The following is a 14224-nucleotide window of genomic DNA, read 5'->3' as shown; positions in this document are numbered from 1 at the left end:
TGTGGCAGCAGTGTTATTTTAGGTCAAAATATTTACAATATTGTGTTCCATGAAAGGATTTCTTTCTCTCCAGCTCCGCCCACGATCAAAGGTCCCAGTGAGACCTCAGAGGTGTCAGTGGTACTGGGTTTCCCTACAGTCCTGCCCTGTGACGTAGATGGTTCACCCACACCCAGTATTACCTGGTTGAAAGACAACCAGCCCATTGTGTCGAGCCCCCAGCTGACCTACACTCAGGGTGGGCAGGCTTTGAGGGTGGGCGCAGCCCAAGGAGACAGCACTGGCCTCTATACCTGCCGTGCCTCCAATCCCGCTGGCACTGCTGTCAAGCACTATTCTCTCAGTGTTCTGGGTAAGACTCTACAAGTTAATGAGACCAAATCAATTGTTTCAATACATCTGATTCTTTTTTTTTCTCCCTCTCAAGTGCCTCCACAAATAGAGGGAGACTCTACAGCCTTAGGCACTCGGGGAGAAAAAGTACGAATCAATGGCAGTTTAACTCTCTCCTGCCTTGCTAAAGGTTTCCCTGAGCCCAAGGTTGCCTGGTTCAAAGATGGGCAGGTTCGTGTGACATTGCGTATTTGAAATGACTTTTAAGACCAGACGTAGTGCAGCTGCTAAAGCTATCACGAGCACACCATATTTGTACAAGGAAACCATCTCCTGGAAACAATCTAAAGTTATTTACCCTTTAGCTTTTGACAGGAAACAGTCATGTTGGCATTCAGGCGAGTGGATACTTCCTGCACATAGAGAATGCCATGTTGTCCCATGAAGGCCAGTACACCTGCGTGGTCACCAACTCTGCGGGAGAAGACAAGAGATACTTTCATGTTGCTATACAAGGTGTGTACAGTCAAAGCCCATACCGTACACGGTACATGGTAAGTTACGACACACTCGATGAGCAAGGCTCTGAGCTAACCGAAACATGGCCTCGTCTTGCTAGTTCCTCCAGTCTTCCACCGTGTCACGAACAGAGAAGCAGCATGGGGTCTGGAAGATCGGGAGGTTGACAAGAATGAGGACATGGTAGAGAAGCGAGAGGTGGTACTCAGCCATCCCATCAGCCTCTCCTGTGAGAGTAATGCCATACCACCACCCAAGCTTAACTGGTATAAAGATGGACGGAAGCTCACCAGTGCTGATGGAGTGCTATTACTGCCAGGTGACATGTGAGCTTGCATGTAGTTTTCCATGACCAAATACGATACCTACCTGCATGTCTTGCTTTGTCATCTCAGGTGGACAGGTGCTACAGATTGCCCAAGTACAGAAAGAGGATGCAGGAAGGTATACCTGTGAGGCCGTCAATGAGGCTGGAGAGGACCATATGCACTTTGAACTGGAGGTCTTGGGTACGCATGAACATTGGTATTTTGTGTTGTAATGACGTAGCTAAAGGATGAGTAAGTAAGTAAACATTTTACATCTTTAGTATCACCTGTGATCATGGGCACGTCAGAGGAGTTCTTGGAGGAAATAGGAGCAGTGGTCAACAGCACCGTGGTCCTCCACTGTGATGTGGCAGGACATCCAAGTCCAGCTGTCTCGTGGCTTAGAGATGGACAACCAGTTCACACAGACTCAGACCATCTCATTAGTGAGGATAGAACACAACTCCAGGTAAGGCGGTGTTGTTACAGCCATTGAACAAATAGATCCAACACTATCTTGAGATATAACTTAAATCCTTTTATTCAGCTGCTCAGTGTGAAGGTTTCAGACATGGCCGGGTACATGTGCGTAGCTGAAAACAAGGTTGGGTCAGTTGAGAAGCTCTTCAGTCTGACAGTTCAAGGTATTAGAATATTTTAAATCCCTTAGTATTTGTCATTACTCAAAATTATTTATTGAAAGAATAATGACTTGCTGACTCATGTCACCTATGTATACAATATAACTTTTTCCCCAGTACCACCGAGAATAATAGGCCCCCAAGAGGAGGAGCATAGCGTCATCGAGGGTCACATGGTGTCGTTGCTTTGTGATGTCCAAGCCTACCCTCCACCAGAAATAACCTGGACCAAAGATGGGCAGATACTCCAGTTCAGTACTGGTATCCACATTCTCCCAGGTCAAGCCTAGAAACAAAACCACAAATATACAGTATGAACCAGGGGTGTCCAAACTTTTTCCACAGAGGGCACACACCGAAAAATGAAAGGATGTGCGGGCTCCTTTGATATTTTGTAAAGCAACACATTTAGATATGCTAAGAAGTTATATATACTGTATTTCAAGAAAAAACTGCATCTCAGATTTGTAAGTACGAACTTCAATGTTTGCTTTATTTATTTTGTTTTGTTTGTTTCTCATAATATTACAACTTTAAAAATAACATAATTTTTCTTTAATATTTCAACTCCATGCAACTAAAAGTACTTTTTCTCCCCCTAATAATATTACAAGTTACAATATTACAAGACTTTATTCTTGTAAATTTTCATCTGTTTTTTCCATTTCCATTTCTTTTGTCGTTATTTTTTTTCCCAACTATTTCAACTTTCTTCTTGTAAATGTTCTTCTCATAATTATGACTTCATCCATCCATTTTCTATACCGCTTCATCCTCATTAGGGTCGCGGGGGCATGCTGGAGCCTATCTTTGGGCGACAGGCGGGGTACACCCTACACGCCAGCCAATCACAAGGCACATATAGACACACAACCATTCACACTCACATTCATACCTATGGACAATTTAGAGTCGCCAATTAACCTAACATGCATGTTTTTGGGAATGTGGGAGGAAGCCGGAGTGCCCGGAGAAAACCCACGCGCACACGGGGAGAACATGCAAACTCCACACAGAAATGCCCAGGGGAGAATCGAACCCAGGTCTTCCCGATCTCCGGGCTGTTCCTGTATTGGCCAACGTGCTAACCACTAGACCACCGTGCGGCCAATTATGACTTCATTCTCATAATATTTTGACTTTATTCTTGTAACATTAGAACCTTTTCCGCGACCTAGTTAAAAAAAATTACAACTTTTCTGTTGACTAAAATGACGTTATTTTTCCCCATGATATTATCCTCACAAAATTACGACTTTCTCTTGTTAGAGTATAACTTTGTTCTTTAAATATTTTGACTTTGTATGTTTTAAAATTTTATGGAAAGTTGTGTAAAATGTATAGACTATATATGTGTATATATATATACAGTCAAACCTGTCTTAGCAGCCACCTTTATAGAACGGCCACCTGCCTATAGCAGCCACTGAAAAATCCCCCGCAGCAAATTTACGTTATAGACCCTGTGTATAGCAGTCACCTGTCCAACGCGGCCAGCGGCCACCCATTTTGTCTCCCTTGGTCAATATCTGACTGCATATAGCGGCCAAATTACCAACTCAATTAGAAGCTTTATGAAAAAGTTTCATTTTTCAATCAATGAAGCCGTCGTGTGTAGACTTTGATTACTGAGTCCTAGCTCAGTCACAATCATTCACAAGATCCACACAAACTGTCAGTTGTTCCACATAAAAAAGCCGTCTTCTTTTGAGCTTGCTATTTCCTGGTCAAACATGTAACTTTAAGAGCATTTGCACCAAAACATTACCGCAAAGTACACTGGGAACAGGACATGCTCCCAGCGACGCTACAATAAAAAAAAAACATAGGCTAGCATGCATGCGGCAGCGGGAGCAAAACTGAGTTCGGTTGTACTTAATTGAAGTATTTTAGAATGTACTTACGTTATTTTTGATCAATCCTCATCCACAAATCCATCAAAGTCCTCATCTTCTGTATTCGACACAAAAAGCCGTCTTCTTTTCCGTTCGCTACTAGTCTGTTAACTTGTCAGTGTTATTCAGCTCCGAAGCAAAGAAGGAAACTTCTCCTGTTGCTTCTGCCAACTTTTATTGAACGCGGCCACCAGACAGCAGCTCAGAACACACACACATCTCTCAGCATCGTCTCTCCTTCCTGCTTGCCCACAAGGCAAAGTTTAAACAACCCCCACTACATAGCTGTCCAGGCAATGCCTGTAACAAGTGACACCGTTTATTTCCTGGTGTGAGACAATGTGCACAATGTGTGTCAATACTGTAATGCCGCTTGTTGTGGGGAAGGAGAGACTCACGTCGCCGATGCACTTTAATGGCTTTATTAACAGCGGAGAACACTGCAGGACTTCACATCCATGCCAACATAAACACACTTCCCAACTCTCTCCAAACTCACAGCTAGCACTGAGCCTAGCTCTCCTGCTCGGGACGCCCACCGTCACTTCCCGTCACTTCCTGATGAACTAAAGCTGTAATGACACTCTGCCGTATGAAAAGTAAAATATTAAAAACAAGCGTAAGACATTACTAGCACAGCTTTGTTCTGTGGGTCGTGGATATATTCTATCAGTTATTATTAAGCCTCTAGCTTCCTTTTAGTAAGTAAAAACCTTGGCTATGATTGCACTACATTGTCATGTAGACCTACAAAGTACACTTGGAAGAACATGAGGTGAATAAATGCATTGCAACTGATGTGAAACTGATGAGGGGTAGGATTAAATAAGCTTTGCTTCTTCCTACTCCTTTTTGGACATGCAAAATTGTGAATTGTACTATGTGATGTGCTACTGTTTGACTCATGCATGTTCAGGATTAAAACCATGAACCATGATAATAACAAGCCTAGTAGTGCTGTACAACTTTTATCCGCAGTCTGCAGTGCCCTCTACTGGTCAACATTATTATTATTATTTTTTCCCCCTTTTTTTCTTTTTTTTCCCTCTACTAGTCAACATTCAAACTGGACGTCAACCTGTCTATACAGGCCACCTGTCTATAGCGGCCACTTTTGCAGACTCCCTCTAGTGGCCGCTATAGACAAGTTTGACTATATATATATATATATATATATATATATATATATATATATATATATATATATATATATATATATATATATATATATATTTTTTTTTTTTTTTACTTTATTCTTATAAAATGACTGCTGATTTTTTAATTTTTTTCTCTTACTGTGTTGTTTTTAGTTGTCTTGTTATTTAAAATAAAATACAATAAAATAAACAGCCATGGGCTGCAAATGCTCCCCGGGCCACACTTTGGATACCCCTGATGCAAATAATAGAAGTTTCATCTGTGCTTACCTTGTAAAAACATATATTTTTTTGTTTCATTGGCAATATTGTAGGTGGCCAGATGCTGCAGCTGCCCCGAGCAAGAGTCGAGGATGCAGGGCAATATGTGTGCACGGCCTCTAACTCAGCTGGCCAGGACCAGAAGAGTCTTCTCCTCAGTGTTTATGGTGAGCCATCTGCACAAGAGCTTCATACACAGATGATCCAATCTCAAAGCATTGTCTCAGCAAAAAAAATGTGTTTACCACAGCTGTGACAGAGGATAGTTGGAAGTGAATCATGGCAAGTTGCAGTGAATCACAATGAGATCATGTTCTCTATGTAAATGCAAACCAACAGTCCTTCCCACCCTGAAGTCTCGCCTTGATGCTGAGTCAGACTTGGTGACCCCGCAGCTTGGCTCCTCTGTCACCCTGCGGTGTGAGGCCCACGGGGTCCCTGAGCCTGAGGTCACATGGTATAAAAATGGACTCCAACTGGTCTCAGGGAATGGACTGAAGGCAGATCGCCACCAACTAGAGATCACAGGAGTTCAGGTCAGGAAATGTTTGAGGCTGCAAAGAAAAACTAAAATTAAACTAGCTTTCTGGCAAATCCCAAAAGTCATGCCATTACTCTCACATTCTCATTCTCTGGAAATTCCAATTTTGCTCCCAGATGGCGGATGGTGGTACCTATACCTGCAAAGTGTCCAATGTGGCTGGCCAAGTAGATAGGACATTCAGGCTGACTGTTTATGGTGAGAAAGCCGTTTGTGTTGTTAAGGTCACATGGTAAAGACAATGGAATGGTGTGGTATGGTTGATTTGTTTCGGACTTGCTTAACAAGTTACATGAAGGAACATTTGCACAATTCAACACGTTTGAAAAGAAGTGGGAAGAAGCGGAGTTTATATAATCCTACCCGTCTCCATGTCCGTTACTGATAATTCATGTTCATGTTCATGTTGACATTTACACAGTATTTTGTTTGTTTACATTTTGTCATTTAAATTTTGTACTTTGTTCACTTCCTGTGTGAAAAGGACGGTGTTTGTTCAGTGTTAAGAAAAACTAAAAATATTAAAATAAGGGTAAAATAAAATAAAAATGTATGCAATACATTTTGTTTTCATGTTCAATTAAACATTCGGAAAAGTAAAGTTAAAAAAAAGAAAGAAAATAGATAAGTTTGAATAAGTGAGGACTTTAATTAAAGATAAGTAAAGCAAGACATTGAGAATATATTTTTTTGCAAATGGCGCTCTAAATGCCTTGATTTTTCCTCTGCTTCCTAAAGTCGAATGTTTTTTTGGCTATGTCTGCGTTGCGTTAGATGCTCACTGATGCAGACGTTTGTTCCTTTAAGCTTGCTTGTCTGCCTCAGCAATGCACCTTGATTTTTTTGTGGGTGTATAAATGGTGAATAAATAATGCTGGAAGACTAAAGTTTAAACAACTGTACAAATGTACTTGAACAGTTCCACCTGCCGTGGAAGGGCCTCTCCAGGAGACCTTAAACTACACTCTGGGCTCTCATGTATCTCTGCGGTGTGAGGCTTCAGGAGTCCCCATGCCAAGCATCACATGGCTTAAAGATGGAACACCTATAGGTAAGAGGGAGACAAAGACATAAGAAACCATGGCACCGGATAATGTTAGATAACATGTCCGCTTCCAGAGAGCAGCCTGCAGTGGCAGTGGTCAATTAGAGGGAACCGTCTTGAGCTGGGACCTCTTACCCTTTCCCATGCCGGAACTTACACATGCGTGGCCAAGAATAGCGAAGGGCAGGAACAGAAGGAGTACATGCTCACAGTGCAGGGTAAATTATGACCAAAGTTAAATGAAAAACGGCTACTGTTCTTGCAGTACATTTATGCAATGGATTTACTTTTTGCTTTGTCCCACTCAGTATCCCCTACCATTCTGGACTCCGACAGTCCATCTGAGGTTAGTGCAGTCATGGGAGAAGAGGTCACGCTTGAGTGCAAAGCAGCAGGAAACCCCGCACCACACCTGAGCTGGCTTAAAGATGGCGTGACTTTGGAAGGGTCAGATACTCATCACATTGCGTAAGTAATTGCCAGTCCTCGTATCTTGGCAGAATAATGCACTGTATGATGTCGTAGCAATAATAAATTATGTTTCTTTACAAAGTAGCTCAATTTGTTTTATATTCTAACAATTTGTATCAATCTTTGCCATTCCCAAAAGGTTTGGTAAATAAACTACAAATCATTAGCACTCAAGGATATGGTCGTGAGAGATGAATGGGTGGAGAGACAAACAGATTTGTTTATGGTACAATCATGGAGAACATTAAGAGCAGCTGTTTTACAGCTGTTCAGTAGCTTTTTGATAAATGGAAGTTTAACAGCCTGATAACTGTGTTTTTCAGTGTGAAAAAGATGTGGTGTGGTGGTTATGATGTGAATGTAATTCTGGTGTTCACATCATTTATAACATGTATGTTTTGTGCTTGATTTTTACCAGTATGACTCCGGATGGCAGCACGCTAACTTTATTGAGGCTTAGTCCTGGGGATTCTGCAACATACACCTGTTTGGCCGTCAGTCCTGCCGGCCAGAAGAGCAAAATCTACACCCTCATTGTCCTTGGTCAGTTTTAACATTGAATAAGTTAAAGTAAATAGTTTTTGTAATAATATATACATATTTTGTTTGTCACAGTACCACCATCTATCTCTGGTGAGACCACAGAGCCCCGAGAAGTGCAGGCCACACAGGACAGTGCTCTCACTCTGGAGTGCCATGCAGGAGGAAATCCTCCCCCTCAGATCAGCTGGCTGAAAAATGGACAACCCCTATTTCTCTCACCTCGTACACGCCTCCTCTCTGGTGACTCTGTGCTGAGGTGTTTACAGAACTGATCATTTTGAAATATTTATTAAATTATGGAAGTAAGTGATGCTGACTTTTCCATTTTCTCATCATTTAGGATTTCTCCTTTGCTGTTGCCAGATGCTGGAGTTTACACATGCATAGCTCGCAGTCGAGCTGGTCTTGCTGAGCTCAGCTACGATGTCCAAGTCCAGGGTACCATTGACATTTAACTTCTAACTAGGGATGCTCTGATCAGGGTTTTATGCTACCGATTCCGATACCGATCATCTATGAGAGAGATCGGCCGATCACACGGATTAACTGTACATTTTTCAATTCATTTATGATGAGCGCTATTGGTCAGGGGTGCCGTTAGACAATTCTAAGGCCCCCAGGAAAATAGGTAATTATTCAAAAATAAACATTTAGGAGGATTGTCTTTTTTTGCCTTAAAGAAGAAATATCGAAAATATTCTTTGACCCTTTGTGAGCTACTTAAAAACAGCTGGTGAGATAGGAGACCCCTGTCATGGTATCACCATCATAAGGCTGGACACTATGTGTTTATGTTCATTAAACAACCACACACAAATAATGTTTTGAGGACAACACATAATGACTGGAATGACAACAAGAGAGTAAAGTTATTCAGTGAAACTTGAAAAAGCTAGTTCGTACCCTATCTGATGTCCACTTCCGCGTGGGACAAAAACGAGCTCCGACTGAACCAAAATGCTTGTTTGTTTTAAAAACAAAATGTCACTGTGGCAAAAAGTCACATTTGGAGTCCGAAGACGAGAAGCTAGGCGGATAATTCTAGCTAGCTGCCGCCAATGTAAAGTACAGTCAGTGACAGCTAGACAAAGCGTCAAAGATGCAAGAATAGTCGAACGACAATAGATATGGTAACATGCCATCATCGATCGGTGTAGCCTGTGCCGAGCTCAATATGAGATACGTCATTTTGTTGGCAACTCTTTGTGACACAGCAGACATGTAGGATTTGCTGCCGCACGCCGATCGTTTTTTGTGATCGGCTTTGAAAGGCCTTTGTTGACATACGCCGATCACGTGTTTTTCACGGAAAACGGCTGACATTGATCGGTGGCCGATCTATCGGAGCATCTCTACTCCTAACAGTTCAGTGGATCCCTGCACATTCATGATTCAGCTTTCATTGAAATTCTGATTGCGATTTTTTGCAACCAAATCAACTAAATCAAGTACTTGCGGTTTTTCACTATTCGGTGGTGGTGAGTAAAAGGATGAAAGGATGGTAACCCCTGCGAAAAGCAGAGATCTCACAAACCTATATGCTCCACAGTGCCCCCTGGTGTGGATCATGTGGAACCAGTGGAACCAGTGACAGTGGTTAAAGGCTCCTTGGTAACGCTGACGTGTGAAGCCCGTGGTGTCCCTCCTCCAACACTGACATGGATGAAGGATGGCCAGCCTTTGTCACTTCATCGGAACCTTCTGCTGGATGGACAGGAGACACGGCTGCAGCTGCCTGATGTGGCACCTTCAGATGCAGGCCTTTACAGTTGTGTGGCCAGCAACCAGGCTGGAAGCAGCACAAAGAGTTTTAACCTCACCGTTCTTGGTAAGTCTAAAACACCCAAAATGAGAGAAGTTAATTTGTACAAATGTATATTTCTGGTTTTATCGTCTAACTTTGTTCTGTTATATATAATCTTGAATACACAATAAAGAAGTACATTTTATCTTACAGTTTTTCTAAACTAACTCTAAATTATTATTTTTAATAATGCCTTTCCTTATTATAATCCAGAGCCTCCAAAGATATCCCGCTCTAATGGTGCCCCAGAAGAGCTGACCATTGCAGTGAACAGCCCACTGGAGCTGCAGTGCCTGGCAGAGGGAGTACCACCTCCCACCCTAAGTTGGTTGAAGGATGGTAGGCCCCTGGAAGGGAATGACATCATTCAGGAGGATGGACAGATTCTCAGTATTAGCAAAATTCAGGTAGAAACCAACAATCTCTGACAACTACATGTAAAGTACAGTGCTGCGTGTGGACAATATGACAATATAACCATAACAAACTGTATATATAACAACAATTTGTTAAACACAGACATTTTTACGGGTCTCTTAGATACTTTTTTTCCATTTCTGGGAGGTTTTGGAAGGTAACTGCCATGAAAAGTGGGGATCTACTGTATAAAATTATGTGGTCCATTATTGTGTCGTCCTCTGATAATTACCCAATGGAGTGTAATTTAACATATCGTCTATTTTCTTGCAAAACAAAAAAACCCCTGTAAAATATAACAAAATGTAGAGCATAAAAAAGTGAAGAGAGCATCACATTATGGAAGAGACAGTCAGCTTGATTACGTCTTTCTCTCTTCCTCAAGGTTGAGGATGCAGGTCTGTACACCTGTTTGGCCAGCAGCCCAGCTGGAGAGGATGGAAGAAATCATTGGGTCCGCGTGCAAGGTAATAGAAACTGTTCGTGCATGTTGCTCAGTGTCTTTCACATACAGTATACTGTGCGGTTATGTGCCACATTGTCTGAGCAGCTTAAACAGTGCAGAACATTGAGTCAAAAATATGTACGTTGCGCAGTATATTGTTTTAATCAGCATGCTGATGTCATCTGAAACACTCTCATTGAGTGTTTATACAAACGGTTCACGTTTCAGTCCCACCGACCCTCCTCGGCTCCGAAGATGTGAGAACGCTGACAGTGCCAGTTAATGGACATTTGACCCTGGAGTGCTTGGCTGACAGTGACCCCCCTCCTGATATAGAGTGGTACAAGGATGAGGTCAAGATGCAGGTATGTGATCTGTAAGCAAGGTACTGAAGTAAAAAAAAAAAAAAGATTGTAGATTGTCTCCTTTCCCTCATCGTCTTTTTATGCAGCTGGGTGGTCGTATTCAGAGGCTTGCAGGAGGACAGTACCTTGAGATACAGGATGTTAGAACTGAGGACAGTGGCCAGTACAGTTGTGTGGTCACCAACATGGCTGGAAGCACCAGTCTGTTTTTTACTGTGGAGATTCTCTGTAAGTTGATCTGTTAACAAAGTACAGATTGTTTGATGTAATTCTACAAATGTAACACAATCACTTCTTTCTGCCTCTCCAGTGCCACCAAAAATAAAGGAGAGCAGTGCGGTGGTGACAGCACATATCGGCCAAGATGCAGTTTTACCCTGTGAAGTCGAAGAAGGCTTGTCTCCTACGATTATTTGGAGGAAAGATGGCTTCCCCATAACCCACGATAATAATAAGTAGGTTTTTGTGTTGACATTGTTAAGAGGGGAAGTGAGCGTTTCTGTAATCTAATCTCTAAAGATCAATTTTCAAGCTTTTCGAACATTTTGTAGCGCTGGTTAATTTTATATTTACAGGAAATCATGTATGCTCCATATTTTTATTTACTTGATCATATAATAGATATTTATGTAGAGTCAATCCTTGCACATTTATGATGCAGTATTCATGGTTCAGTAAAAAATGTTTTTTGGGGAGGGGGGTTTGTAAAAAAAAACTTTTAAGATATTTTTTTCTGAACATGGCATGTTTTGTACAGCATAAAATGTACAGCATCCATGTACCACTGTATTCCTCGCCTCTTCCATCTTCCCGCTTCTTCGTCTGCCGACAAAATTCCTTGATAATTTTATGTAATCGAGGTACTGCGATTATTTGAGCAGTCGTTTCACCCATACGCACAATGACCGTGTGCTGTGGCACATTCAATAAATTCAAAAGAAAAATGAATTCATTCTAAAATAATTTGGCCTGTTTTAGGTACACCACGCTATCTGAAGGCTCCTTACGTGTGCGCGGCGTTCAGCTGAGCGATGCTGGCCGCTATCACTGCACGGCATCAAACCAGGCAGGCTCAGACCACAGGGGAATGGACCTTCGAATTTTTGGTAAGACAACACATAGTTGCTGTTTTTCAGCACATGAATCAATGACAAAATTGTCATCAACATGCTGGAATCTGCTCTGTGTCCTATTAGTGGGTCCTTCAATCAGCCCAGGGCCATTCAATGTGACGGTAACCACAGGCGTCAGGGCTGTCCTGAGCTGTGAGACAACAGGTATACCACCCCCTAAAGTATCTTGGAAAAGGAATGGCTCCCATCTTGACATCAGCCAGCATCCTGGTGCATACAGGTAAACATAGGATTTTGCAGCTTCACTGGAATGCATCACTGACCCTACAATCATCAGAATAGTACAAGGCATAGTTGTGTGTTTTTTCTTTGTAGGGTACTATCCTCTGGGTCCCTGGTACTTTTGTCACCATCCAATGAGGATGAAGGTTACTTTGAGTGTACGGCTGTTAATGATGTTGGGGAGGAGCGCAGGGTCTTTGAGGTCAAGCTGCAAGGTAGTGATATTGAGAGTTGTACAATAACTACACCGCAATTTTAAATGAATTGGTTACATTTTATCTTCGTTCTTGTAGTCCCACCATCCATTGAAGATGACGTCACAGCCACCACAGCTGTGAAAATGTCTCCCGTGGAGTTACCGTGTCATGTTAAAGGACGACCTCAACCTACCGTAACCTGGACGAAAGGTGGAGCCCAACTCGGATCCAGAGGAGGAAGTTATCGTGTCCTTCCTACTGGTAAGACAAGGTCTCTACAGTTGTGTCAGAGTGTGTAGTGAGAAGAGAACAAAACTACTTTATTCTTCAAACTTAATACATTTCTCAGGCAAATGTAGTATTTTTACTCTGCTATCTTTCGTGGCCAGATAGTGACATTGGGTCGACCGTCGTCCCTCGTTTATCGCGGTTAATTGGTTCCAGACTCGATTGTGATAAATGAATTTCTGCAAAATAGGATTAAATATTAATAAATTGAATATTTTCATAGTTAGAGAATATAAAACCTATTTATAACCTTCTAAATACAGTTTGTAGCATTATTAGAGCCCCGTAGACATGAAACACCCCTATAGTCACCTTTAAACTTGTATTACCCTATATAATAGAAAAATAAGCCTTCTTAGACATAAATAAGATAAGATAGACTCACACGTTAGCATTGACAGCTCCTGCGGTGGCTAATGCCTAACGTTACTGTCACCTAGAGACCAGTGTAGAATAGTACTCCAATGCCACTGTTTGCACCACTGTTTTTAAAGAGAGACTCATGATGCACTTCAATCGCTTCAACAAGCAGGGTACACATATGCAGTGAACAGTCACACAGCAGCTGCTGCTGTCGTCCAGCAGCAGTCAACTATAGCTAGCTGACGTCACACACGTCACTTCCGAGGCCCCAAACAAGTCAGAGATACTATATTGCACTTCATATCTTTTGAATGCATTATATTTGGATTTTTTGTTCATTTAGCCATTTTTATGCTTGAAAATGTTTAGTTTAGACCAAGAAGACATACAAATGTGCTTAAATATGCATAATTCTTAATAATAATAAGCTGTATTCCACCACGAAACACCGATTATTTATTAATTAATGCAAAACCTTGACAGAACGAGGGTGCGATGTTCGAACCGCAATGTAGTGAGGGATGACTGTATAAGTAAATAAATTTTACAACAGTATATTATCCCACACGCGCGACCCTAGTGAGACAAGCGGTATAGAGAATGGATGGATGGATGGATATAATCCCACTTATTTCTATGCAGGGGTGCTGGAGATAACTGGTGCATTACCGAGCCATGCTGGCAGGTACACTTGCTCAGCACGTAACCCTGCTGGAGTGGCACACAAACACATCTCTCTCACAGTGCACGGTGGGTGAAGCGCTGGAACAACATTATTTGAGTAAAAATATCATAAACAAATGTTTAAACATAATAAACACATTGTAATGTGTCAAAAGAATTGAACAAAATACCTGTGTCCTGCTATTTAATAGAACCTCCACAGATCAGGCCAATGACGGAGGAAGTACAAGTGGTGTTACATCACGGGACTATCCTGCCCTGTGAGACTCATGGCTTTCCAAGACCATCCATCACCTGGCAAAGAGAGGGTGTTCCCATAGCAGCAGGTAACATCTAAACATACGGCACATCATAAATGCTCTTGTCTTAACAAACAACATATTTGTTTTGTATGTCATTTTACAGGTCACAGGCTGGCAGTGCTCTCAAACGGTGCCCTTAAGTTTTCTCGTGTCACCCTTGGCGATGCAGGAACATACCAGTGCTTGGCGAAAAATGAAGCTGGTGTGGCTGTGGGCAGAACCAAACTTGTATTGCAAGGTGAACTCTCTTAGGAAAAAGTGTAGCCGTTTAGAGAGACATGCTTACCACT

General features: G+C 41.9%; 1 protein-coding gene across 3 annotated transcripts in view; it reads left to right on the top strand.

The window, feature by feature from the left end:
- Positions 1–14224, top strand: part of hmcn2 (hemicentin 2) — a 58937-nt gene that overhangs the window by 31189 nt on the left and 13524 nt on the right. For all 3 annotated transcript variants that reach the window (XM_054774388.1, XM_054774386.1, XM_054774387.1), the window contains 30 exons: positions 74–352; positions 428–564; positions 699–849; positions 953–1171; positions 1248–1361; positions 1442–1629; positions 1708–1804; positions 1919–2080; positions 5168–5281; positions 5454–5650; positions 5772–5853; positions 6575–6706; positions 6775–6918; positions 7009–7168; positions 7590–7714; positions 7787–7970; positions 8055–8152; positions 9264–9542; positions 9732–9925; positions 10321–10402; positions 10609–10745; positions 10832–10973; positions 11056–11200; positions 11724–11851; positions 11942–12098; positions 12194–12315; positions 12394–12558; positions 13591–13698; positions 13824–13958; positions 14038–14172. In XM_054774388.1, the coding sequence (XP_054630363.1) occupies positions 74–352; positions 428–564; positions 699–849; positions 953–1171; positions 1248–1361; positions 1442–1629; positions 1708–1804; positions 1919–2080; positions 5168–5281; positions 5454–5650; positions 5772–5853; positions 6575–6706; positions 6775–6918; positions 7009–7168; positions 7590–7714; positions 7787–7970; positions 8055–8152; positions 9264–9542; positions 9732–9925; positions 10321–10402; positions 10609–10745; positions 10832–10973; positions 11056–11200; positions 11724–11851; positions 11942–12098; positions 12194–12315; positions 12394–12558; positions 13591–13698; positions 13824–13958; positions 14038–14172 (4512 nt within the window). The remainder of the gene's footprint in view (positions 1–73; positions 353–427; positions 565–698; positions 850–952; positions 1172–1247; positions 1362–1441; positions 1630–1707; positions 1805–1918; positions 2081–5167; positions 5282–5453; positions 5651–5771; positions 5854–6574; positions 6707–6774; positions 6919–7008; positions 7169–7589; positions 7715–7786; positions 7971–8054; positions 8153–9263; positions 9543–9731; positions 9926–10320; positions 10403–10608; positions 10746–10831; positions 10974–11055; positions 11201–11723; positions 11852–11941; positions 12099–12193; positions 12316–12393; positions 12559–13590; positions 13699–13823; positions 13959–14037; positions 14173–14224) is intronic.

The sequence above is a fragment of the Dunckerocampus dactyliophorus genome, chromosome 4, assembly GCF_027744805.1.
Source record: "Dunckerocampus dactyliophorus isolate RoL2022-P2 chromosome 4, RoL_Ddac_1.1, whole genome shotgun sequence".
Classification (NCBI taxonomy): domain Eukaryota; kingdom Metazoa; phylum Chordata; class Actinopteri; order Syngnathiformes; family Syngnathidae; genus Dunckerocampus; species Dunckerocampus dactyliophorus.
The sequence above is the reverse complement of the archived record's forward strand: the minus strand, read 5'-3'. Positions and strand labels throughout refer to the sequence as shown.